Genomic DNA, 27,404 nt, shown 5'->3' on the forward strand with positions numbered 1-27,404 from the left:
TTTTCCTCTCAAAAGAGTTCAAGGTGTAAGCGTGTGGACAAAGTGGTGCTCTAAACACAGCCAGTGAATTTACAACCACAGCAAGAGATGGGACCAGGTGCAAGGCTACCTATAGGTCCTTGTGGGGGCTGGGAGTTCTGTCTGTATTTGGTCTCAGAGCCTGTGACAGACATGGACACCTGTGGGTTTATTGACCTAACACCTTATTTTGAATGCCCTTTGAAAACAGAATACACCTAAAAACAGCCATATCAGGCAAAGTTTTGTGTGAAACTGTGTCAGGGCAAAATGTTTTAACACGTAGAGCACATCACAACGTATGAAAACAAAATCACACACACAGATTACACTCCGCATGCTCAGACAGTGCTTTCTTACGGTTTAGATGACGTATTGCCACCTGCTGGTGATTTGAAAGCAATGCAAGCTGGTGAAGAAGACGCAGAGCTCAGCACTTTGTCTTTGGGTCACATCTGGACAACACATTCTGCTCATATCATTGACGCGCTAAATGGTGCTCATCCGTCCAACATAATATATCAGAAAAAAAAATAAATCTAATCCCACAAGCACTAAAATCTTGAATTAACTGCTCACAATATGAAGATGATGTGTACATAATAGCAGCAATAACAGCAAATGACTGACTCCTTTGCAGCAGTTCTCGCTCCACTGGTTGGTTGGAAATCAGAGAACCTTTTGGCTGCACAAACATGGAGAAGTGAAACTAGTTTAGGTTCCCTTTCTATTCAGGATTTCACCCAGTGGTGTATAACTTTCTGTGAAAAATGTTATTTTATGCCTGAAGTGATGTTCTATTCAAGTTAGGGTTGAAGAAGTATACACAGGTGATGAAACCTCAAAGCCAGAGACATGAGGATACAAGAACATTTCAATAAAGGGATGACCTTTTTATTTCATTTTGATACTCTGTACAGTTCTACTGCTATATTTATACATAATTAAACAAAATAAATTGCAAAAAAAAAAGCATCAAGTCTCAACATCCTTGACATAATATCATATGGATGAGGCGGACCATGAAATAAATAACACGCACCGCACACACACACACACACACACACACCCTCAGACACGCAGGGGGTTTGTTGGAGAGACAAATGTGTTGGGAGGGGGGGATAACACCACCTAAGAAACACAGATTTGCACACATGCAAAAGCACCCATCCATACACTCAGGCACCTGTGTGCTGAAACACACCTTCCATATATACACAGGGGCACATGAAACAAAAGGCACTGCCAGCAGGAACAGCTTGGGCTTTGGGTGGCGGCGTTGAAAAAAACAAAACAGGTCTGGGTTTACTGAGAAGCATGTGCTTATGGACAATGGTCCTCACTTATCAGTATATCTATCATATTAAATGAAAGATGGGTGTGTGGAAAATGTCTACAGCTTTGGTTAAATGCATTAGTTTTATGATACATGCATGCCAAATATCTTTTCCAAAACAACCTAATTTGTAGTTGTCATGTATTATATTACATGTGCACTCAATGCATGTTTTATTACTGGATAAGTGAGGCCAAATGAGGGAGCGCTGATGACACACTCATTTTAAAACACTATTCACATCGTTCACACACACACATACACACACACACACACATCCCAACCAGTAGGAATGATACCAAAAGAATATTAATATTCATCGTAATAACAACAAAGTTAAACCTTTTTCCAGTGTCTACATAATACATATGCATTGCAAACACATCATTGGTACATCATAGCCATTATCATGAATTTAATATATTTTTTGTTTTCTGGGGGTGGAAGGTGGGGAGATACAGTAAAAGAGGCGTTCAGTGACCTGCATCTATATGTGCAAAAACAGAAGCTGCTTTCGTTAGTTAAACTTCCGAATCCCTTTGAAATCCTCTCAATAGATCTGTCCCTCTAAGCTTTGGTGTAAAAATCCTCTCGCATTCAAATGCAACCAATATACAAGAACAGCCTCAGATCACTTTCACAATAAAGTGTAAAATCTGTAAAGGTATGCGGATTGACTGGCTTCATCTGCAGGTACAGTTCATGCAACGTTGGCTGGATCAGGAAAATGAAATCACAGTCAACATCTGAGAAGAGGTTAGGTCTGTGTGTGAGATGACTGGTCACTAGTTCTGATTGAACTTCCTGTCAGTGAAACACCTGACAGCATCTTCTCGCATGCCGTTAAAGGAGGAAAACGGAATGATTGTAACAAATTAAAATGACTGAGATTTTGGAGAAAGTGGGCTCAAATGCGGTGGTGTAAGGGTGGGATTCGCTTCCTTTACTCCTTTAGGTTTTCTCTGCTCAACGCGTGCTCCCTGAGAAAAAAATCAGAGCATGGATCTCGCTATCTTATCCTTCCATTTCTTCTGGTTCTAGCATCCAAAGCAAAACGCAGCCCTCTGCCTCTAACCCTGACCCCTGAACACCTCCCTCACAAATCCACACATCCTATATTCCAGCAGAAAAATAACACATCTGGTGATAACCTCACACATCAATTCCAAGAAGAAGAAAAAAAGAACACTCAGTATGATTGTCCCTCCATCCAGAAGTGATGCTGAAAAAAGTAATCATGCCTTCTGTTTTACTTCTAGCTCTATGTGCAGGGGGATGAGCTGAGAGAGACTCATGCATAAGTAACACTTGCAGTAGCAGCAGCAGCAGTAGCAGAAGAAGAAGGAATCTTTAAAAACGCCATTGGTTAATATCAGTCTCAAATGAGATTTCAAGTTGGAGTTTCAGATCTTGCTGTCATCTTTCTCTGTGTGTGTGTGCATATGTGTGTGTGTGTGTGTGTGTGTGTGTGAGTCCTTGGCAATGAAAACACTACTCGTGCAATCGACTAGCAGACCACACACCCTGTAGCCTTTCACGTCGCTTTCAACCCCTGATTCTCTCCTCGGGGAGTGGATGTATGGATGGTGGGGGGGCTTGTATGCGTCCTGAGAAAGGGTATGCATCTGTGTGTGGATGTACTGTATGTTTGGGTATATATGTGGAGGGTGCAGACAAGTTCAGCTCCGGCTCCAGTCTCTGAATAGCTTCCGGGGTCTCGAGAGGTCAAAGGGTGAGTCTCTCCCTGCGCAAGGTCATAAGGTAACAGGTGAGGGGTCAGGGGCCATGTTGTTGTAGGGCCCGCTGTAGTTTCTGTCGGTACACAGCGTATTTTTGCTCCACTGCCCGCACACGCTCCGACTCCTCTTTCTCCAGGATTACCAGGAAGTTTTGTAGCTCAGGGACAGAGAATGCATGCCACTGTCAGAGGAAGAGTCAAAAACAGACGAGCAGAAAGTTAGTTTGTGCTATTACCCTTCAATGAATGTCTGTCAAAAAGGGATAGTGTCTCAGTAGGCTGCATAATTCCAATTTCATGGCAAATAAAGCATATGAAAATTTAATTAAGCGAAAAATGAGGTACCAAAGTTACATAAAATCTACCTGTAAAACACAAGTGTGTGTATGTACGTGTGGGTGCTTTCTCACCTCCACCTCTCCAGTCTCATTTTCCTTTAGGACAAAGCTGAGCTGCTCTGGGTCAGGCCCTGCTATCAACCTCAGAAGAAGAGGATGCTCACACAGAGGAAGCTTCTGGAACAGATCTGGAGGTAAACAAGAAAAACATCATTCAGTGCTCTAACTTGTTACATGTAACAGCATTACATTCTTTAATTACAAAGTAAATGTAATTGCAATCCGTTGCTAACTCTTAATCCTGTTACTTTACATCTTTTCACCGTGCAGTAATGCCTTCTATTGGCATATTTCCATACAACACGGGTCAGTTAAGCCATTGGGAAAAATTTGTCTTCCATTGGTTGTCTTGTTGAATTTGGCATTGTCTTTCATCTTCCAATCAAATCAATGTGCATTGCTGCAGGCAACCTCTATGTCTGTCATGCCTGCAACCAGCTGACCCTTCAGGGCGTGTGGTCATGTTTTCCTAGCAGGCCCTGCTAAGGCCCTGCTCTAGCATTACTGTACAGTGTAAAGCTAGCAAAAACAAGAAATCAAATGTAATTAGTTACTTCAATTAAGTAATTCAAATAGTTACTAATACTACTGCTGGTACTGATTAGTAATTTGTAACCTATTACATTTAAAAAGTAACCTTCCCAGCACTGCCTATTACATATGTTTTCTGCGCCAGTATGTAGGTGTGTTTTCCTCACCCTGTCCGTCGCGGTGTGTCTGCCTGTACAGTGCAAACTTGCGGGGATTGTCCAGCACCATGAACTTCTTCAGCAAGCCCTGGATGACCTCTCTGGTGGTGGTCAGAGAGCTGATGTGGAGCTGCTTCACACAGTCGCATGGTAGGTAGAAGGATGTTCTCTTTTCACTCTGCCCACAGTCCGTCGCTTCCTGGCTCTCTGACGGGGCTTGACTGCAGCTTCCCATCTGCCTGGATGCTCCCTCTGAGCCCGCCCCCTCCTCTACTGTGACTGGTCGACTGAGCCTCAGGTGGACCTTAATGAAGCCTGTGTAGGCTCCGTCTGAGGCCTACAACACACAGAGTAAAAGACAGAGACAGTAAGAGAGTGAACATGTTTCAGTGTAGCAGGACTGGAAAGACGTGCTGTGTGTGATTCCCTCAAGAAACAGTCCAACATTTTGGGAAATATAGTTGATGCCACTCTCATTTCTTTTAAGAAGCCACTAGCAGCAAGCAGTTAGGTAGCTTAGCATAATTAGCTAGCATAGCCCAGCTAGCTTAGCTCTGTCCAAAGATAATAACATTTCTTGGCTGGTAAGGAGGATTTTATTACCTTTGGACAGAGCTAAGCTGCTGCTCCCTAAGCTAAGCTAACCTGCGGCTCTCTCTTTTTTTTTTTTACCTGTTCCACCTTTGACAATTGAAAAGTCATTACATGTACATATCAATAAAAAAACAAACATAAATATGTACTTTCTTATGTATATCAAAAATACGTTATTGAGATGTAATCATGCATCTTTAGTGAGTACTTCACCGTACATCATTTAGTGTGGGAAAAAAAAAACGCTCCTCTCATGTCTTTCGCTGCTATCCAACCTTTGTTTACTTTTGTTCCCTTTTTTGTATGATAGCGCTCTACATAACGTCACAGCTCAGTTTCCTGTTTCTGTCTAAAAGTTCTAAGAATCTACTTTCATTGTTAGATTGACATTACACAACACAGTTCATTCACCAGCCAACACAAGTGTGGAAAACTCACCAGTTTCATGCCATTTTCAGAGACTTGAGCATTATACTCTTCTATCCTTGTCCGCACGTCTTCCTCTGACAGGTCCTTTGTTCTTCTCTCGTCTTCCTCCTTTGCTTCATTCTGCTGTAAGGCAGAGAGAGAAGGAGTGTGAGTATTAAAAAAATCAGTCCTGGTAGTGTCAGTGTTTTATTTCAACCAGCAGATGGTGCTGCTTCCACAACGAGTGCTGTAAAAAACCAAAAACAAATGCTCTCTGTTGCTTTGCTCAAGTTCATGAACAGATATCTGATCACAGCAGAACCAAGAGAACGAAAAGTGGGCTGACTGATTTGCAGGCATACCAGGTGTCATCTTGGTCACCTCCAGCACTCTGGACTCCCCCTCCATAGCAACTACAACACCTCCCTCTCCTATCCTCCATCTTTGTCAACCTCAGGAAGAAAAGCTGCTTCTCTGCCTGTGGCTGATGGGTAATCTTACAGACACTACACTATATCTTCCTCCTCAGCGGGTTACACAATTCTGCAGCTCAACACGGGGACAGGAAATGTTGTGAATGGAGCAAATCACACATTCAGCACAGCACAGCACGAGGATATTGACAGCGCTGCCTCCCTCTAACTCTTACTCATTTCCCTCTGTGACTAGGAGCGAGAGAGAGGGAAGATGCAATGAAAGGAGGAGGAGGAGGAGAGGGAGGGAGGGAGGCAAAGCGGGGGAGGAAGTGGAAGAGGCGAGTAAGGGGTAAGGAACGATGAAAGAGCGGCTGCTGAGCCAGCCTTAGCAACACAGAGTTTGACTGGGTTATTTATAGTACAGTGGGATGCATCCTCTCTATCTCACAATAGCATTTTTTCCCTCCTCCTGTTCCTTTGCATTTTCTGGGGCAACGAGAGAGAGAGAAAGAGAAAGAGAGAGAGAGAGAGAGAGAGAATGCAGGGCAAAAATAATTTCTGCAGGGGAGTCCTCAGGTTGTGTGATGAAGTCATTGTTTCATTCAACACAGATGCAGGGTGCAAGTGCATGTGTGTGCCTCTGTGTGTGCGCACACATATACACCAAGGCACCTTGTGATTATGAAGCACTCAAACAGACACGCACACCCGCAGCACAAGTGTAGTTAAGCTCACCCTGGCTGGTAGCATTAGGTGATGACATTATGACTTTGAAAATTTCAAGGCTGAAGTTTGGAGAAGGATGCTGGGAGAGAACTGTGTGGTGTGTGTGAGTGTGTGTGTGTGTGTGTGTGTGTGTGTGTGAGAGAGAGAGAGAGAGTGTGTGTGTGTGTGTGAGTGTGTGTGGATGAACACAGTGTGTAAGAAAAGAATCCGAGGGATACGGAGGAGTTGACTCGCATCTAAACTTTCTCAGAGCGAAAAGATCTTGCAGGAATTCCTGCTTTTGTACGCGAGTTTCTAAATGTATCAGAGGCAGTGCCCTGCCCTCCCTTTCTGCATACCAGTGAGAGTGGACAGGGGACAATAGAGCAGTTTCCGCCCCTGAGAGTTCCACAAAGTCCAGGGACACTGGGACTTTGGGACCGGGTCATGAGGGAGCCAGTGACCACCAAGACACAGAAACAGAGAGATATAAACCCTATAAAAGGCTATAAAACGACAACAGGAAGACATCGAAAGACTGAGGGAGTAGCACCTCGGGTCAACTTGCTTGTGAAGGAATGAAAAACATGACATAAAAATCATTTAGTGCATCACCGGGCCTGTATAAGATCAGTGCAGCCAAGTTTATCTTTAGAGCTACTCTGGGTGCTTTACAGTCTTCCACATGGTCACATCTTGTGGAAACATCTCATTATAGTGGGGTTTTTTTTATGTCTACACTGGTCCAGTCTCATACTCCACACTATCAGGTTTTGCTGCATTTAATGCTTTTATATGTTTTTATTTTAACTCTTTTCACACAACATGCACAGCACAAGGCACCGGGTAGCTGTTACATTAATGTACCTGATGACACAGGTGATCAAAAACAACAACTGCAGGTCAGTTTTACCAAGAAAACACTTTCCTGACAGTAAGCGTACCCACTAAATGATTTGTCACTGTCTTGATAATAACAATATTACAGGTGACAGGTCCAAACCATTTAATCCAGATTCAGTTAGATGTAAAGCAGCTTAAGGGTGTAAGATATCTAGGACTGTTACATAAGGGTCACACACACACATGCCATGCAGACACACACACACACACACCCACACACACACACCCCTCAGGGTGACATGAGTAAGTGTTGATGCTCTCACTGTGATGAGATCAGACAAGAGAGGTCAAACGACTGCTGCAGCGTAGTCAGTATTAAACCGTGTGCCAAACCTGTCTGTGTGTATAACCCGACCACCTTTTCATTAACCTGAACTTACCCTGAACGTCATCTCTCAAACCTGCAAGTGTGTGTATGTGTGTGTGTGCGTGCGTGTGTGTGTGTGTGTGCGCGCGCGTGTGCTTGTGCGATTGACACCATGATCTTCAGGTAACACTAGACTCTGGGATCTATTACAACTGGCCAAGATTGAGGACATGACGAGCGCTGTCAGAGCTAAACTGACAAGGCTCAAATAATACAGAGGACAGAACTCAACAGAATTCAACAATAACACATGAAAATGGACATGCGTCCGCCCGCACACACACACATCCACACACACTGATAACAGCGTGCGTTAGCAAAACGCCTTTATTTGGTCAAGTGTCAAGGAGGAGAAGCACAATCAAGAGCACACACGCTGATTCTATTTCACAGCTCAGAGGCTGCAGTGTGCCAGCACTGTCAGCAGTACAAACACACACACACACACACACACGCACACACACACACACACACACACACACACACACACACACACACACACACACACATTGGTGAAAAGGCTCTGATCCTTTGCAAATACAGTATATATACTATATACCTAAGTGCATATTTCACATTAGTATACCACACTGCATTAAAGTTACAATCTTAAAGATTTTGATTTAAATGAATGTCTGTTAAGCCACTATCTATCACTGAGGCTACCACATGGCCCACTGATGAAAGTATTATTTCTATGTTGCAATATCACAAACTGGTGAAAAAACACTATTGGCTAATATCAGTGTCAAATGAGACCACCAATGAAAAACTGCAGTATTAAGTTACTGCTAATGCAAACCAAACATTTCCTACTGCTGCAGCTTCACATTAAAAGCATGGAACCGGTGAAGCAAAAGTTTGCTTTTATTATGATGTACTCACAGGAAATGCAATGTGGTTGTCTGTGAGCTTTGCACTTACTGCTACCATTTATCAAAACTGTGTCTACAAACCAAGACAAGAGTCATTTTCAGCATTTTTTCAGCCAATCGGTTTGAACTGTCGCAGTAATGGAACAAGAAGGAGCAGCCACAGTCTCAAGGAGATTACCAACTCTTTTCAGTTTCAGTGTTCGCTGTTGCTCGTAGACTCATGACATGTGAAGCATAAAATCAGACCACGGAAAAAAAGGCCAATTATTACTTTTTTTACTAATAGAACAATAGTTTGTTTTATTGCCCTCAGAATTACATGACCTGTCGTATTGAACTGAGTTGCTGTTCAAGCAATAACTACAGCTGTCAATCTTAATAAAGATTACAAGTAAAAGTTTTGTGTCCAAAGTTTCATTTAAGCACCAGCAGCCAAACATTCTTCAGTTTTAAAAGTCAGTGTGCTCATTATGAAGAATGAAACATCAAATATTTACTGTGTTAGCAGTATTTCGATGCTGTATCTGGTCCCAGTGCTGATCTATTTTTTATAGTGTTGTAATGTATAGCTATGTATCATTTACCGTTTATAGTATAGTTTACATAAAGTTTATGTTTTGTACGTACAGTCTTTATCTGTGATATGACCAACTACTCCCTAAAAACAAAACTGTGATGGAGTAAAAACATTTCCATCTGAACTGTAGTGTAGTGCAGGTGTGAAGTTGTATAAAGCAGATGCTTATTTCAATATCAGTACTTCAAAACTGTACTTAATACAGTACAGTTCTATAATATGTTCTGCACTAAGTCTACCGATACACACACAGGCAATCCTGTTTCCTACCGATGTTGCCTGATGTACAGATTTATACTGTGTGAATGTAAAAATGTTTTTTATAGTGGTAATTCATTTTCACTGCATCAAAAGGCAGAACGAAAAAAGAAAAATTGAACATACCCCCTGCTCATCACAGTGTGTTCCTCTCTCTCTCTCTCTCTCTCTCTCTCTCACACACACACACACACACACACACACACACACACACACACACACACACACACACACACACACACACACTAAAGATGGCTGGCTAATCTGGAGCAAAAGGCTCAGCTCTGGAAATAATTCATAAAGGAAAGAGGATCTGAACTCCCCTTTCACAGTTTTGATGAATGTAAGTACCTCCCTGTGTGTCTGTGTTCATAAACGCACACATGCATTGACTTAAAGACTTAACACACTGACACATTTTTTAGTTTCTTATACACGAAACACATCATAAAGTCTCTCTTCACAGGGTGCCGCACAGATCTTTTGCATATCTCCTTTTCATATTCAAACACAGGAAAATATCCAGCACACTCTCACTGCAGGGCTTCTTCTTTCAGCTCTAACCAGAGGACAAACTTGAAATACTATCGAGGACGTAAGAACCATTCGCTCTCCTATTGCTGACTGTGCTGCTATACTACATGTCAAACCATTTTTCTCTGGCTGTGTAGTGCCAGAGAAATCAGGCTCCATCAGCTGGCAGCCCAGACAAGCTAACCCCAATACCCCTCTGTCTCAGCTAACGTAACTCCACAGCCTGACACCACAGCTGGTCAATTATTCAGAGATTATACCTTCTCCAAGTCAGACCCCAAAGGCACTGCCAGGACAAGGACAGCAAGAGGAGGGTTGAGCACATTTTTACAAGACTGCAAATGCCAATCCCAAAAAACACTTTCTCCTCTTCTGTCTGTCTCACTCCTCAATCAATGTGTCTGTCACACTCATTCAAGCACCTGCTAAGCATCATGGGACAAGCCTTGACAACAGCAGACACAACTCACACCCTGCAAGTGCAAGTAGCCCTGTATGTGCTACAGTTACAGTATGTGTGAAGTACCTGAATGTACAGTAGACTAAAACAAAATCTTAGGAAGTGTGTACAGTGCCAACAAAACCACGAGTTGCTATGGCAACTAGGAAAATGGTTCACTAGAGTTAAGTGGTTGCCCTACACACAAACACACACACACACACACGTTCTAATGAAAAAGTGTCAGCTTTGTTTCTACGGAAACCTCTCCCACGCACTGTAGAGAAGAGGCCTCTATAGAAGCTGTACGTTAACATCATTAACTCAACTGAAACACAGCGAACACAGCATCTGCGCCGACGGTTAGGGTGAAACTACACAGCAGCAAGTCTTCACTCTCCCAACAGGCTTTCCACTCTATGACGCTAAAACTATGCTCGCCACTCACATGATAAATGAGCCGCCAAAAGGCGTCAAGGCTGATGAAAAAGGCCAGCAGATCAATGTGACAGCAGATGTACGACAGTAACCCGTTCCTACACTCTCATACACATTCACACACACCTAGAGGCCTACTTAAGGATGCACAAACACCACCACTTCCTCTTCACACTTCTGCTTTTTGTGACATGTCCTTCATATAAATGGCAGTTTGCGCTCGTGTGAAACACCGGCCACCTCACGCACCTGAGTTTGTCTCACTTTTACAATTTCATCTGTCACAGTGAGTGCTGTACTGATTCCGTACCTTAGCTGCATGCCTGGAAACGCCGAAGAACGAGGTCTTGGCTGTGAAGAAAGTGAAGTCTTCGCTCTCATCATCCAGGCTGCAGTACCCGCTGCTCATGCTGTTACTGCTGGTCATGGAGGGGGTCAGCACTGTATTGACAGTCATGGAGAGGTCCACAGATGGCCTCCGGCACCAGCGCAGCACCGGAGCGGCACACTGACGCCTTGAGGAAGTGCTGGTTTATTCTTTTCAAAAAAGGCTGGGGTTGATTGACTCAACCACAATCAGAGTCTGCACGTATCAAACTGTCCTTTACACATCCAGAAAAAGTCAGCGCTCCTCTGCTGATGCATCCAGAGAGTTTAAGTCTCACCTGTGAGGGCAAGACAGGTGAACCTGGCTCAGATTCGGCTTTTTGCGTGCCACCGGAGAGGGGACCAGGAAATCCAAGAGCGAGCGCAGAAGTGTCACTTCCTCCTGAGTGTATGCTCTGACGCCGGCTCTCAATAACACACGCACACCATACAGTATATTCACCTGGTCACTTGAAGTTAAACACACGCATACATGCTCGTACACAGCATGCAACCTTCTCACACGCACACAGACACACGCTGGTGTCCTGGAGTCAGTTTACAGGTCGGTTTCAAGTTAACCCTGCTCACCTGAGAGCCCCTGTTATACCCGCAAACAAACGCTCGCAAGCGACATGCGCGCAATACCACATCCTGCTGTCTTCCTGCTCTCTGTCTCTGTAACGACCCACCGCGGAGAAAAACGAAGAACAGTTCAGTGCAAGTCCCAGTTGTGGGAGCAGCTCAGTCATGCCGGCATTTATTAGTGTGAGCATCCATCCGTCCCCAGAGCCCAGAGTAAACAGCAGGCAGAAGATCTCTTGGCGTTCACAAAGCCTGTGCTGCCTCCCCTCTCCTCTGCTCTCATTTGCTTTGGCAATACTACCAGAGAGATGGATGCCTCCCACTCTGCCTCTCTCTCTCTCTCTCTCTCTCTCTCCCTCTCTCTCTATCTTACTCTCTCCCTCCCTCTCCTGTCTCTCTCTCTCTTTCTATCTGTCTTTGCACCCGCTTGTGCCTTGCTCAACCATCTGTGGTTGAGTGTGTTATCAGCCTGCAAGCGCTCTCCCCCTCCTTCCTCCACTCTCTCTCTCTCTCGTTCTTCCTGCAAGCGACTGCACCCTGCAGAGCATAGCCACTTACAGAGAGAGAGAGAGAGAGAGCGGCATTGGTATGTAGGAAGAGAAACGCTGATGAGTGAGAGATATGAAGCCTCACTGCTCCTGTTTTACCCACGTAAGAGCAGCAGTGACAGGAAGCAGCAGAGAGACCGGGCAAGATGGCTGCTCTTCTAGGCAAATTCTGCTGCAGCATGCAACGGTTCACCAGAAGCCATCACAACCACTGTACACATGTGGCTTTTATGTGGGACCCTGCCATAATTAGAGCAAATGTCTCAACACCCAAACCAAGCAGGGACAGATACAGACCAGAAAAAAAGAAAGCATGACCTCAACAACTGCACTAGCACCGCTGGTTTGCTGGTGGAGGGGAGGGCTCACACCCAGCCCAGTAATGAATCTCTGGATAGAGATCACAGTGACCTCTAACCTTACTCTGACCCTATAATCTGCCCTCTGTCTGCGACTGTGACCCCCTCTTAAAAAAGCAGCTAATGCCCCCATCTCTGCTGAGATTGATGGCGCATATGTGCATCTGTCTGCACCTGCCATTTCTGCGTGTGTGATATCATTTTAAAATGTGCTCAGACATGATTATCGGTACACCTATATGCTACTGGAGGGCTGCAGCAAGCAGGGACGGCGTGCCACCCTTTCATCGGGTGTCTTTCTGTCAGGTCCGACTCAGCTGAAGACTGATTACCTGCAGCTCTGCTCCTCGCCTCCATCAGTGTAATCACTATGGGAGAAAGGCAGCGTGCAGGGGGTGGGATGTTACACATACACACATGCATACTGAACGACACTCCTGCAGGCTTCCAGTCGATGAAGCCTGGTCAGTGTGCTGCATGTTATTGGGGCTAAAAGGGGATCGATTTCTGCTGATGCACACAGAAGGAGCTGTAAAGATAGAGGGGAAAGAAAACACAACACACACACTCACACACGCGCAGCTGCAGCTATAAAACAGAGCAAAAGGGGAGGAGGACGACTGCAGGAAATGAACTGTCATATCTCCTCTTGTCTGCGGCACTAGTGTTCTCTATGAATGGAACAAGAGTGTGGACAGAGGCAGGCCTCAGTCACAGAGTTCACATACCTCCAAGACAGACATCATCATCTCCCACTTGAATCTGACTCTCAGCTCAATTTCCTTAACTACACAGTCATTAAACTCGAAAAGGCGAAGTAGCGGTAAGGCTAAAAATGACTCTACAAAAAAATAAAAACATGTCATTGTTTTGTACCATGCGGATGTGGAACACTGAAAGAGATGAGCCGGTTTTGAATTAACAGCCTGAACTGCATTTTGAGCAGTTGCTGCTTGACATTTGGCAAAATTTACTCAAGTTATCCCATTCCCTCCTCCGCTCGCTCCAATTCTCGCCATTGCCATCAACATTTTTTTCAGGGCAGCATGATTGTGTGTATTTGTTCACGCTGTCTAGAAGCGGAGTACTACCTGGCACACTACCAGGGGTCTAATTTTGTGTCATCTGCCCCCCGGGCATAGAGTAGCTGCCAACATTCTGCTGCAGGCCTGTGGGGTTATCCAGCTTTCTCTCGTGCATGATGTGTGTGTGTGTGTGTGTGTGTGTGTGTGTGTGTGTGTGTATGGACCACATTGCGTGGGTGACTGAGGGTGGGATGCCAAGAGCAGCATGCAGGCTTGCACTCTGTCAGGTGCTCATACACACACACACACACACACACAAACACGCACACACAAAGAGTGGGCGAAGCACTATTTTGAGAATGAATTTTACATAATTACTGTTTTCACTTGATGCTCATGCAACATGAGAGTATGAAAAATGATGGATTCTGAATTCAACTTGATGCAAAATGTTGCCATAATGGATAACTAAATATATTCCACTAGCACACATAACATCTAAGAATAGTTTGAGCTAATGCGGCTGGTAGAATAGAATATTAATTAACATAATTAGTTTGCATTCATGTAAGAGCAGCTGAGGAAGTGTGGACTACAGGATCCACCCCTGACCGAATAAATCAAACACACAGTACAGGGGAGAGACAACAGAGGAGGTGGGGGAGGCCATGAGAGCAACAGAGCAGGCGAGGGGGAGAGGGAGGCTCATCAGATGCTTAGGTGACGTAGCATGTTCTGTCCCGGGAACATTCTGTGACCAAAAAGAGCAAATGAGCTCATATATAAATAAATGCATAAGCAGACAGCCGAGGAAGAGGAGGGACATGGCGTTGTGAAAGAGGAGGGCGGTTATGTAAAAGTGTAGGCTTGGAGAGATGCTGCAGGATGAACCCTGCCATTACCCAATCATGACTCACGTACACCTCTGCAAAATAACACGCATAAATAGCTCAACACGCTCAGTCTCAGATGAATGCATTCGCTCTTCAGCAGTGCCCCTAAAAATGCCACAAATAGTTCTCCACGCAATCTTATTTCCTCTTAATTCTACTGAGTAATGTTTTTGGCTCTGTGTTCGAAGCACTCACCTTGTGTTGAGGGGCTGTGGAGGAGCAGTGGCTTCTGGGAGATGGAGTTTCTTCAGGCTCTCTGTCCCTCTGGTTGCAGTCCAGCTGGACCTCCCTCTCACACTCCAGGTGGCAGGTGTAGTTGCAGTCTGATGAACACAAAAACACACCAATCAGAAATATGAGCACATAGGATGGAACCAATGGCTGAAAAGCAACATACAAAACGGCATCAAATGTTGATCTAACACTGTGAACAACACTTATCATCGCATGTCAGAGAGTGTAACGCTAATCAGTCAGCTGTGAGTTTGAAAAGAAGAAGATTCATTCTGATTGAATCCAACATGCATGAACATGCAAACCCTGCCTTTACACAGAGAATTAGCTCCATCTTGTGGCCAATGCCAGACACACACCTACAAAGTGCTGGGCTGCAGGGAGAGTGTTCATACCTGACAGTACATGTTTGTGTGAAGGCTATCTTAAGATTGGATATCCACTTCTATACATCTCATTTACCAATCAGATGGCAGGAAATACTTTGCTAAGTACAAATGCTGAAATGTGATATCTTGGTGCAGACACATTACTGAATCTATAATGGACGTACTGTAGAAGGTCCTGCACAGATCATAACGGAAACAAATACATCATGTAATACATTACGGGCTGCTTTTACACATCCAGGCCAACAAACTGTACCAGTATAGTAGCCCTGATATGGTCAACTTAAATCTCACTGCTCAGCTATAAAAGGATTTAGGTACTTCCCCCGAAAACTTCCCAAAAATAGTCCCCAGTTCTTTGATTTTCAGTTGGTTCCACATATGACAGCCATGGCTTGTTTGTGTCTTGCTGACTTTATTGTGGCCAGAGGGTTTTCCACTGAGATGCATAGCCTCACATCTAACTTCTCCTCTGTTGGTGAGATAATCCATGCTAAAGAGAAGAGCGATTTGAAAACCACACGGGCAGAGAAGGGACCGCAGTTGGAGAGGGGGGGTGACTCTGAGTCAGATCCTTTTTATGGTCGTCAAGCAGGAAAGCTTCTTAAATAAAACACTGTACAGTAGGCTACACGCAATCAGTAAGAACATACAATTTTAACAATGTTCTGTTTTGAAGCCAACACTTGACATTTGCTCCAAAGCAGCACAGCGTTTTCTGGTGCAGTCGGTGCTGAATGAGTGAGCTCAGCTGAGCCTGGTTGGTTTCCTGTCTACTGATATTAGCGGCTCTGTGTCTGTATCCTGCTAAGAGAAGGACACCACTGCCTCTCTCACACTCAGCATCAGCACCGTAACCATGGCAACAAGCTTCCCGATGACCATTGTAGAACAAGAAGAGCTCTACTTACGTGAGGTCACACTGGGAGAAGGATGTGTGTGTGGAGGTTATTTATTTATTAATTAGCTATAAAGCTCAGATAAATCATTAATGACTTTTAATTTCATGCCAGGAATTGGAGGTATTTTCCAAAGACCTTGTTTGGTAATGAAATGCTCTATGAAATGCAATGGCACTGGAATATAACAGGCCTGATTACCAACAGGGACACGGAGGAGAGAGCTCAGGGAGGCAGGACAGGGCTCACTGACAGGAGGGATGTGTCGAGCAAATTGGAAAGTTCAGATAAAGGAGACTTTGTGCATGACAGATTAGAGGTCACTGTATTAAGAGAGTAAGATAGATGTAATTATGTGTTTGTGTGTTGCAGAGACAGGCTGAGAGAGGGAGTAAGAGGGAAGGGCTGCCATGCCCCGCTGACAGGAGGGATGGGTTGAGGAAAGAGCAGAGTTGAGATAAGGGATGCTCTGCTCATGACAGTTTAGAGGTCACTGCAGAAAGAGTGAAAGAAAGGAAGCACGCAGGGGAAGGGAAGAGAGAAACTCCTTTCCTGTCCTGCTGAGTCCACATGCACTTCATCCATCATCACTCCAGATTACTGACTGTGCCTCTACTTCCATATTCAGTCATACTTAAAAGAAACACTCAATATTTTTAATATAATATAAAAAGCTTGCCTGGCTTTACCCAAAGGTAGCAAAATCCCCCCTAGGTGAAACAGCTAGCGATAAATCAGCATTTAGAGGTGCCAGGCTGCTTTGTATCGAAGCATGATACAAACAAAAGTCGAGCCTAAAAAACATGGCTCTGTAGCGCTACTAGTGGTCAAAAACACACAGGGCACCTTTAAACTTCCTCTGCTGTCATTCTCAAGACAGAAATCAGTGTTTGTGTTGGCTGGTGCTCACTCAGAGGAGACCCTGCCCTCAGTCTTTCTGTTGATAGTTGATTCAGAAGGCAGGAATCAGGGCGAACAGCAAGGAAAATGGGAGGAACGCTCAGAGGTTGAAACTTCTCCCTGTTCCACACCTAAAGTCAGATACACCGCTGTCAGCAAGTCACGGTTCAGCTGGGATCCAGATCAGTCCCACGCTGATAAGACACACTGTCTCTCACTCACATATGTGGTGCTGTTTGATACACATGGGTCCTCCATTCCAACAGCTTTCAGACTATTCAACTTCAGCGACGTTGTTTCCCATGACAACATCACAAACCGACCCTACCCTCTGCCAACATACGCAACAGCATTTTTTACACTCTTGTGGTAACAGGATTCTTATACTCTTGTATATAATGTACAAATATAGTGGATTTTAAAACGTTTTATTCTGTATTTTTTTCTTATTGTCTTTTTGATTTTTCTATGTCTCTCTTTTATTCTTTGCTGTTTGTAACAATTTCCCCAGCGTGGGATTAATAAAGTTTTATCTTATCTTATCTTAAATCAGCATTTCAGCATTTTCAGCTGCCTGATTCTAAACAGACAGACTTACACATAAATAAAGAACAAATTGTAGCAGTGGGTATTTCTGCTTGAGAAAACATGTCTGACTCTGTATCTTACACTTTAATCAAACCCCAGGGTTTGGACATGAAGTTATAGGAATAGATTTCATTTAGAATAGGTGTTACAGTAAAGACACCAGGTGCTGCTCTCTGTGGTGTCATGGCCACTAAATGTGAAACTCAAGTGATTGATGCTTTTTCTTGCATTGATGCATTCTAGGTGTGTGCCTGTTTCTGTGCCGGTGTGGATGTGAGTGCGGGCTTGGTATTCAGGTGCACCTCCTTGGGATGCTGTCCTGTGCATATGTGAGTGTTGATGAGCAGGTGGAGAAACTGCAGCAGTGATCCAGTGACCCAGAAGGGCTCTGAAGGTCATGCAGGCATGCTGACACAGGCACAGTCACAGAGACTCAAGAGGGAGAAGAATGAAAAGGAAAGCAGGAGAGCGCGGCCGTCAGCAAAAAGGACTGTTTTTCTTGTGTGACTTCATTTTTTTTTGGGTTGAGTGCCTGAGAAAAAAAAAAACTCCCCTCTGGCATCCATGTAAACGGGTTTCAGGGGTTTCCCTTTCGCTCTTATGTGGAAAGTACATTGTTGCGCAGACTATCAAAGAGGGAAGTTACTTTAATTCAAAAACAGCAAGGCCGATTTCCCTCTGCGGGATTTATTTCAGGAGACGTTGTGTTCAGGGAATGCAACAACAGGTCTTGTTAGATTCATTCACTCGCACACCTTTTCTGTATCATTTAACTTTCGCATTCATCGCTTCAGATCAGGCTGGGGACTAGCCTTTAATCCTTCTATTTCTTTCTTTTCTTAAAGTCTGTAGAGAACAAGAGAGAAGAGCCTTTATGTACTCTGCTCCCTTTGACTGGGAAGTGCTTCAGTCACACAGAAAACTTCAAGAACTCACACTGGAACATTTTAAAAGTATTTAGGACTTGAAGGCAAGCTAATCTAGCTGTCAGCACTCATAGAGCCCTTTATTTGACTGGCCTTTTAGGATAATTTGTCCAGTAAACTGCAGAGCTATGATTCTTTTGACACTTTTATCCCTTTCAGCTGATTAAACTTTACTGTCTTTATTATTATTTTAGTATATATCTGAAATTTATAAGTTTTACATCCTTTTGATTTTTTCTCTTCATATTCTGAATTCTATGTTGTGGAACCATGTGTATGTGGATCTTTGCCAGGTTCAACATCCTGTAAAAGATATTAAATGTCCTGGAACTTCCTGGTTAAATAAAGCCAATAATAAATTATAGACACTTTGATGACAGTGAACCCACATAAATGCACACCTGCATGCGGGGACAGGACACAGAGAGATGACTGTCATGAAGTTGAGCCATAAACACTCATCAGCATTTGTTCCTCCTGCACAGTCTCAGAGTCTGTGCAGGAGCAGAGTGTGTTGTCTCAACACGACGAGGAGCTGTGGTGTTGTGTGTCGCCATGGTAGACTGGCCCCGCTCGCTCCTCCACAGCAGGGGACGGGTGCGCCGACTCCCCTCTTGCCTCTCGACTCATCATTCCAGTCTGACTGCTTTTAAACTGACGCCGCCTCCAGACAGAGCGGGGCGATGATGCAGGCAGACAGAGATGGAGAAAGAGACAGCGCTAAGAAACCCCATCAGCGCGGTGGAGAGAGATGAGGGAGCTTGGATGCACAGCAGGCCACATAAAGATCTATATGTGGTGGCTGTGCTAACTTCCACTGCTGCACTTGGGTCGATAATACCGAGGAAAGACAGGAAAGGAGGAGCTTCGGTTGCAGCGTGTTAAATGACGAGAAGTCTTTTCTCAAAGGGGACATTCATATTGTCTTAGGGGAGGCTGCTGAGTGAATGATTTCCACGGTCATGTTTCTCTTTCTCTACCTCCTCAAAACCTTGTCTCTTGCACTCTCCACTCCCATTGCTCTTGGAAGTCCAAGGAGCCAGACAAATGTCCCGTTTCTGCATCATCTCCTGTAACTTTTTGGAAGATAGGGGATGTGGGCGGTTTGTTTTTGCTGTGAGACAGTGGGTGGGTGACAGACAGGGGAGGGGAGAGACACAGATTAGCAGGTCATGGAGGATGTCTGTATGGCACCAGATACTGGGAGGGACATATTGTATTTACTCCTTGTCTGGGTGAGGAGGGAGGGGGTAAATAGGGGTAAGGCAGCTATAATGCAGGGGTGAGGATATTAACACGGTCACTAATGAACCTAAAGGGAGCTCTGCAGGGCTTACAAAGGAATTAAGAGCAGCTTTGGGGTCTTTGGGGGGCTTTAGCCAGTCTGATCCCATCATAGCTCATTTGGAGCAGTTATCCATGTTCTCCCGCTGTGCAGCTCATACTGCACACACACCATGCCACTCATACTCATCTTGTTTTTCATGCATCATTATAAATCAAAATATCATGCTTTTGTTCTCCCACATTCTCACTCAAACACACTCTGACTCAACGAGCTTCCACGATACGCATTTCATATGTTGGCCTGTCAGACATGACCCATCAAATCTCTCCTAACGTAAATACAGTCTGCCCCAGTTCACTTTGGCATCTGTGCGTATTTGTGCCCAAACAACAATTTCATATCTGATACTGACATTGCTTCTATCCATCATCGCCGCAGCATCTCTATCTTCCCCTCCCTCAGTCTCTCTCCTCCATCTGTCAAGCTGCAGATGCTCCCTGAATTAAGCAAACAAACAAAAGAAGAACCAGGCTTCAATTGTTTTTTTCTCTGTTTTTTGAAGGCTTATTCTGTGCAGCAAGCTGCAAATGGATATAGCTGAATGCTTATTTCTGTGGCTGGACATCAAATCATTACTGAGCTTGTACAGTATGTTTCAGTGTTTTTATGTTAAATACTCCTCTGGTGGCTGAGAGAACAGGATACATGAAAACCTTTCAGGGTCAGTTAGGTCATAAAGACTGCAGTGTTGTCCAGATAAAATGAGACCTCTGATATTGATACATATGTGATGCTGTATATATTTAGCAGGTTTCTTCTTGAGCTTTCTGGCACATGTCTGGGCCCTCATCAGCAGATAGAATTTGCTCAGTTGTCAGTGACACAGCTCATACTTTGTTCCATACGTGAGTCACATGATGACAACCGAACCATTTCCATCAGCTGACAAGGGACACAAGATGCAGCCGAACGCTCCTGAAGAAATCAAGTTCAAGCACAAATCATGATGTCCAGTGCAGTAAAATATTTTCCAATGTGTGCCACAGATAGTAGTTTTTAACTATAGAGTGCTTGAATTGAAGGCGTACGGCAGCAATTTAGTAGATGGTCTAAATCTAAGCTGCAGAGGCCGAGACACCTTGACTTTTAGTCCCTATTATGAGTGAAGCTCCAAAACCACTGGATCCCGCATTGCCCATATAAAGGTTGATCGCATCATTTCCTGGCCCCCCACCCACAGAAGACATCATACAACTGCTTTTAAAGGCTAACTAGTACTCTTCATGATGAGTAAACTGTCTTTTATGTGTAAAATCAGAGTGCAGTTTCCCCTTGGCCTTGAACACACACACATTCACACACATACACAACCGCTTAACAGTCCTCTCCTACAACACATCATCCCCTCCAACAGTGAGGCTACAGTCACCAATTCAGAGAATCTGAGAGGAACTTCCAGACAGCACCCTCAAAGATTATGACGTAGACAGACGGTAATAATAGATAGAAGAAGCAATAAAAGAGGAACTGAGAAACTGGTTTGGGCCAGTTCATACTAACAAGGATTAACTGGGTTTCCTTACAGGGAACACCGTCTAAAAATACCCATTATCTGTCTGCGGCAGCTCCAGCTGTTGTTGGTGTTTCTGAAGCTTTTGAGGCTGCAGCATGACGTCACTCAGGTGGAGTGGTGAGCTCTTGATGAGCAGCTCCCTGAGTCATGTTTGGTCAGGGTCTTATCGGGCTTACACAGGAGGGCGCGCGCACACACACACGCACACACGCACACAAAAGAGCTGAAGTAACATCTTTTTATTTATGCAGCTGTCTCTTTCTGTGAATGAAATCAATAATTCTGCAGCACCCAGCCATTTTGCTCCCTGCCTCTTTTTTTATTCATGAACTCCCGACCCCCCCCCCCCAAAAAAAAAGAAAAAGAAAAACTGCATTAGCCAGTCCTCTATTTGGCAAAAACATGGGAAAAATCGATAGCATGCAGCCCCCAGCAGGCTCACTCTTATCTCAAATTCCTGCTACAAATATGAAAGTCAATATGATAATCCAGTTACCTGGGCTTTTCTCCACAGCTGGAAATTGTGCTGGTTTTCTGTGTTTGTGTGTGTGTCTGGATCAAGAATAAACTGTGGATCCAAATGCTTTCATCTGACCTGTTTACTGGACTATTCTGCCGTTTACAGCCAATCTGCAGCCTGTGTCCTCACTGTTCACACACTATCTTACACACATAGACACTATGTGCTCTTACACAATAGAAGGGGGATAGATCAGCCGATAGAGGGGGGGGGGGGGGGGGGGGGGGGGGGGGGTATGGACAAAGAGTAACAGGGCTTGAGGGCATTGCAGTTCACAGATAGACAGACTGATGAACACAATACCCAAATATTTTGGCCCACAGCCGGCCTTTGAGGCCAACCTGTCTACTCATCATCTTTCCCTTTTTACAAAATACTGACCCAGATCACAACCAAACTGATCAGGATTTAGTGTACAACTTCTAAATCTCCAATCCCTGTTTTTACTACTTGTGCACACTCCATTCTCCTCTCCATACCTGAGGTGGTGAGCAGAGATCCGTTAGAGGATGATCGTCGGAGGATCCGCAGGCTGTCACTCCACGAGCGAGACTTGGGCAGCCTCTTCAGGAGCCGTCCCAGCCGCCGTGACACCTGTCCGAAGCAGGCGCTGCCAGCCTCCCCCTCCGAATCGCCCCTGACCTCCTCCAGATGCAGTGACACCTGGCCGAGAAACATCCTGCGCACGCCGACGCCCTCAACTCCCCCTGACCCGACCCCAGCCCCCGCATCCCCCTTCGCTTCCTCCTGCCCCGGGACAAGAGGTGCTATCTGTGCCATGGATGGAGCATGGTGGCACCATCCGGCCGGCACCGTCCTGTGCCCGTAATCCTCGCTGGCCCTCCTGTCCTGCCCCCGGCTGGCCCTGTCCCTCTGAGGACTGCCCCAGCGCCAGCCCCCCCAGTTCCCCCCTCTGCCATCCCAGCGTAGCCACTCTGCCACCGGTGCCACGCTCCGAATAAACAGCCCCCTCTCCACTCGCTCTGCCACCCCTCCACCTGTACTCCTCACACACTCCCTAATGCTCTCACCTCTCTGCTTGCCTCACACTTTTCTCCTCTGGTCCGCACCTGACCGGTCCCCCTCACGCCTCAGCATGCGGACATGAGCTCTGAATCTCGGTTGCACAACTTGCTTCACTCCAGCGTCTCTGTGTTACCAAAGCTCTCTCATCCTCTCTCTCCCCTCTTTCTCTCTCCCTCTCTCTGTCTCTACTGCAGCACCCACACACTCTGCAGTAACAAACAGCCAGCTTAAAGAGACAGAGACCCCCACACAATCCTGCCGTCTCTGTACCCCTCTGTTTCCAGCAACAGGAGCCTTCTCTTTTCTGTTCCCTCAGTGGCAGACTGTACGCACTTCATTCAGCAGTAGAGAACATGGTGGGACCACCGTACGATAAAGCTGAAACGTCACAGACCACTGCAGAGGTGGTTACCAACACTGCCTCCTCTCTGCTCCCCTTTCATGTCTCCTTGGTGTGAAACGCCACAGCTTGGTTGAGGGGAAGTGAGTCAGCCATCCCGTCTAACCCCACAACAGTGACATATCTTGTCGACGGACATGCACCACCTCAAGTGTGTGCATGGATGCTTGTGCGTGTGGGCCGAGGTGATGCGCAGTCCGTCGGTTATTAATATGCACTGTGAGGGAGATAAAGAGAGAGCTACAGGGAGTTCTTCTGCCCTACTTTTAAAATGGAAGAGTTTGGAGGAACAGGATGTGCTCACCAGTTTCGCTCACAGCTGAGCGTATGACATAATCACGAGAAATGCCATAAGAAGGTTTGCACTCTGATGTCACTTTTTTGTCACCGCAGCCCCGAGGATGACGTCATGTGTTTGTTTTCATCCAGAAATCCCCAAATCACCCTCAAATAATGTGTTTCAGAATGTCTTTGACTCGTCCTTTCTGCCCTCGCCACCTCTTCCTCTGCAGTCCTCCTACCACTACCCACCAAGGGCAACCTAAATATAGCCTGGCTGAAAATCCCTACTGTTCTGCCATACATACAGCTGAGCGCCGACGCACAGCGAAGAGAGAGCAAAGCACCATGCAGGTCTTTCTTGCGCCGTCCTGTTACTTCCTTTTTGAAATCGAGGTCAAATAGCGTTAAGATGTGGGCGTCTGGGTGAATTTCCATGTACATTGTTTGTATCTGAGAAACTGAACAAAAAATGTAACTAAACTCCAACATAATAGATGTGTGATTGGGTGCCCATGTGTTTCACAGCTTTCTTCAATGTTCAACGCAGCCTTCTATTCAGATTCTGTGTTTTCAACTTTCAAGACATTTAAGCTCTGAAGGAATGTTTTGGCTCAAGTCTAGTTAAAACTATATTCATCGCAGGTCTGGCAGAGCGGCAGCAGTGGTATGTCGGGAGAAGAAGGTTATGAGCCATTTAACACAACCCTACTCAATGTTTTCTTCTTCCGCAGTGAATGGAGCTCTGAGAGGGCCAATGTGAAACGGCTAAAGGCTTCCTAAGACAAGGTCTGCATTGTAGACCAGGGGAGGAGGTAAAAAAAGGAAGAGAAGGAGTGTTAAGGGGAAAAACATCCTCCGGAGAGATATCAGGAATGCCATGGGGCATAAAGAATACACTGGGAGGGTTACTGTGAAGGTCTGTGGCAAATGTCTGTGTGTGTTTGGGTGTGTGCATGTGGGGCTTCCTGGCAGCCATGTGTCAATGCAAGCGTGCCTCCCTGTCTCTGCAGTGACCAGCACACAAGCCCACATCTGCTGCTGCAGATGCACTGAAACAACGACTATCTCCACTCTGTTCGCAAATTGAAGCACAGAGGTCTCACCATGTCTGTCTACATGAGCTAACACTGCTTACATTAGCGGTTCAAGAATACTTTTTTTTTCTTCTTGTGAAATCGTGTTTGAGCTCTGATCTCTGGAGCTCTGATCTCGGGAGCATTCACCTTGTCCTACGAGGAGCAGAGACACACAGGCTAACCTGCAGGACCGATAACAAGTACACAGTGGGGGTGAGATGGGTCCATGTCCACTTTGTACAATCTTTCATTTCATTCATCATCTGAATCATTCATCAAGCAAAATACCAAAGATTTTCTGAGTCCAGTGCCCTAAATAAAAGGATTTGCTGCTTTCTTCTGTTCTCTATAATTGCAAATCCAACTTTTGAAGTTTTGGTCAGCCAAAATGAACAACAGGAGGACGCCACCTTCAGTGACAGGAATTGTGATTGGTAAATTTCCCTCATTTTTGACATCTCATATCGTAAGCAACTGTTCAATTAACTGCAAAAAGGACAGACTATTCAGTAATGAAAATAATAATCAACTGCATGGCCTCTATTAATTAGGTAGCACTTCATTTTAAATCCCTATCTAGTTTCTATTAGCAGCATATAAACACATAGTTAATGGTTTGAAACAAACCACTGTGGCTCTAAGAAAATACAAGGACAGTTTTAGGTGTTTATTATATGTCAGCAATTCCAATTCTTCCTATTCCTAAGCATAAAGAGTTAACTTCAAAACATGGTGTAACATTCATATATATGTTGATTTAACTAGACATGAAGAAATTCTTACAACCTGACTTAAAAAAACATGTAGAAATCATCGGCTGGGTTTGAATCTGTTTATAGATGAAAATGTCCTTAAATCTGTGTTATAAACCATTAATTGGTCATTTGTTGGTTAGATGCTGCACTGGGTGGATTAAGTGCCACCCCAATGAATTTTAAATGGAGACTATGTGAGTGGAGATTGTGCATATACAGTAAGAGCTGTTTTATTGCTTGACAGAGATTGAGGAGAAGAGAGGACCGAAACCAGCTTGTGGCAGCAGTGGTGCCACGACAGCATGGTTCCCTGAAAGCTTTAATTAAATATTAATCTGACGTCTGACTCCGTCTGCCAGTCTATAATCCCGACCTCTCCATCCCTGAGACATAATCCCAGGCAGGAGACTCCCAGAGCTGGGATTAAGGAGGGTGCCATTCCCCTCCCTCACTCCCTGCCTCCTTCCTGCCTTCCCTGACCAGCGGCACAACATGGAGCAATGACAAATCACATCGCTGATCACCGACAAACAACTGCCGCCGACAGGATACAACCCAAATCTACTGTAAAAATGTAAATCACTGGCACACATTGGACTTTTTTTTATACAGCTTTATCCAAAAACAAACAAATATAATAGTATTTATATTTGTCTGTGTATGATACTGTATGTGCATGTAACAATACAGTATAACAAAAGGGAGGACATCAGAGGAGAGTGAATGTCAGTGGAGTTTAAATTTAGTTTAGTCTAAATGGGTCCAGATTAGAGGCAGTAAAGCAGACAGAGCTCATGGATGTCCAGACTGGCATTCATTATTTTATGCCTCATTAGGGAGTGACGCCACATATGGCTCTCATCTTTATGTCTGTGGTGCATTTATACACACATTGTGTGGGGGTTGCTGCAAAGCATGGACATACCACAAATCAAACTCCCATCTAAATCCCGAGAGGAGCAATAAAGACGAAAAAAAAAATGCACAAACATGGCCGAAAGCCAGCCATAGGAATACATTCAGAGGATTCTGCGACAACAGAGCAGCAGACTATGAGACTGGGAGCTCTGGCTAGATTGACAGATTCCTCTGGAGGGCAAGGCCACATCACAACAGTCCCTGTCCCAGGAGAGAGGAGCTGCATTGCTGCTTCTATAAGCTTCATATGCAACAAAGCCAACACAGATACAGGGATGGTGATAAATTAAAGACAGACAGAGGGAGCGAGGCATACAACAAGACAAAGACGCAGAATGATGGTTGTTTATGGTTGCAAGGCCTCCGTCTCTCACTCCCTGTCATTTGCTGGGTGTAGTTTAAAGGAGAGTATGCGTGCATGTGTGTGTGTGTGCTGTTTCTATTTTGGCAGTTTTGGTTGCTTTTCTCCCCACAAAAATACCCTGAATTGCCTAAATTTGTATTGCTTGTCACAAATGTCCCGGTGACCCCCATGACTGTACACCGCACGCACCTCTGATGTTTTCCGAGAAAAGGGAGGGGAAAAGACAGTCTGCTCCAGAGGAGAGCTGCTGGCAGCAGGACACTACAGCTAATTAGCCTGATCCATAAAGAGCCTAGTGAGGACAAAAAAACTCAGTGAAGTTCTTAGGTCGTAGAGAAACTCATGACTGTGTGTGTGTGTGCTTCTGTGTGTGTGAATAGTGCTTCAGTAATCGCTGCTCTCGCTCCACTGAGTTCTTGCTGATAGCACACTAAATTAGACAGCTCTGCAGTGCTGGACAAACTCTTGCTCTTATCCCCTATCGCTCACTCGCATTGGCTCTCTTTACTCACCATCGCCCTTGTTCTAGCACTCTGTCTCTCCTCATTCCTATCACCCTGCCTTCCTCCACCTCTACTCCGACTCTTTCTGCTGTTTTTTGCTATCCCTGTTTCAAACCACTCACCATCCTTTCCCTTCCGTGTCCTCCTCAGCTCCCTTCTTCTATTTTAGCCGGCCCGTTCTTTATTGGTCCCTTTCTTCCCTCACTTTCAGTCCTCACCTCAGTTGCTTTATCTCACGCTGCTCTGCAGCCGCAGCCTCCCTGTGACAGAGTGCTGCTGACATGATGCCAACTC

General features: G+C 45.0%; 1 protein-coding gene across 3 annotated transcripts in view; it reads right to left on the minus strand.

Annotated features, from left to right (window-relative positions):
• Window positions 1-940: 940 nt before the first annotated feature.
• rassf5 (Ras association domain family member 5) overlaps window positions 941-27,404 on the minus strand; it is a 28,352-nt gene continuing 1,888 nt past the window's right edge. Inside the window, exons 2-6 of one of the 3 annotated variants that reach the window (XM_041960182.1) lie at window positions 14,665-14,792; window positions 5,212-5,325; window positions 4,189-4,516; window positions 3,503-3,618; window positions 941-3,274 (exon numbers count right to left, since the gene is read on the minus strand). In XM_041960182.1, coding sequence (XP_041816116.1) covers window positions 3,131-3,274; window positions 3,503-3,618; window positions 4,189-4,516; window positions 5,212-5,325; window positions 14,665-14,792 — 830 coding nt within the window. In that variant the 3' untranslated portion in view covers window positions 941-3,130. Of the gene's footprint in view, window positions 3,275-3,502; window positions 3,619-4,188; window positions 4,517-5,211; window positions 5,326-11,003; window positions 11,967-14,664; window positions 14,793-27,404 lie in introns of those variants that run through there. The other 2 variants (XM_041960201.1, XM_041960191.1) reach the window with 2 other exon arrangements.

Source organism: Chelmon rostratus, chromosome 2 (assembly GCF_017976325.1).
Source record: "Chelmon rostratus isolate fCheRos1 chromosome 2, fCheRos1.pri, whole genome shotgun sequence".
Lineage (NCBI taxonomy): Eukaryota > Metazoa > Chordata > Actinopteri > Chaetodontiformes > Chaetodontidae > Chelmon > Chelmon rostratus.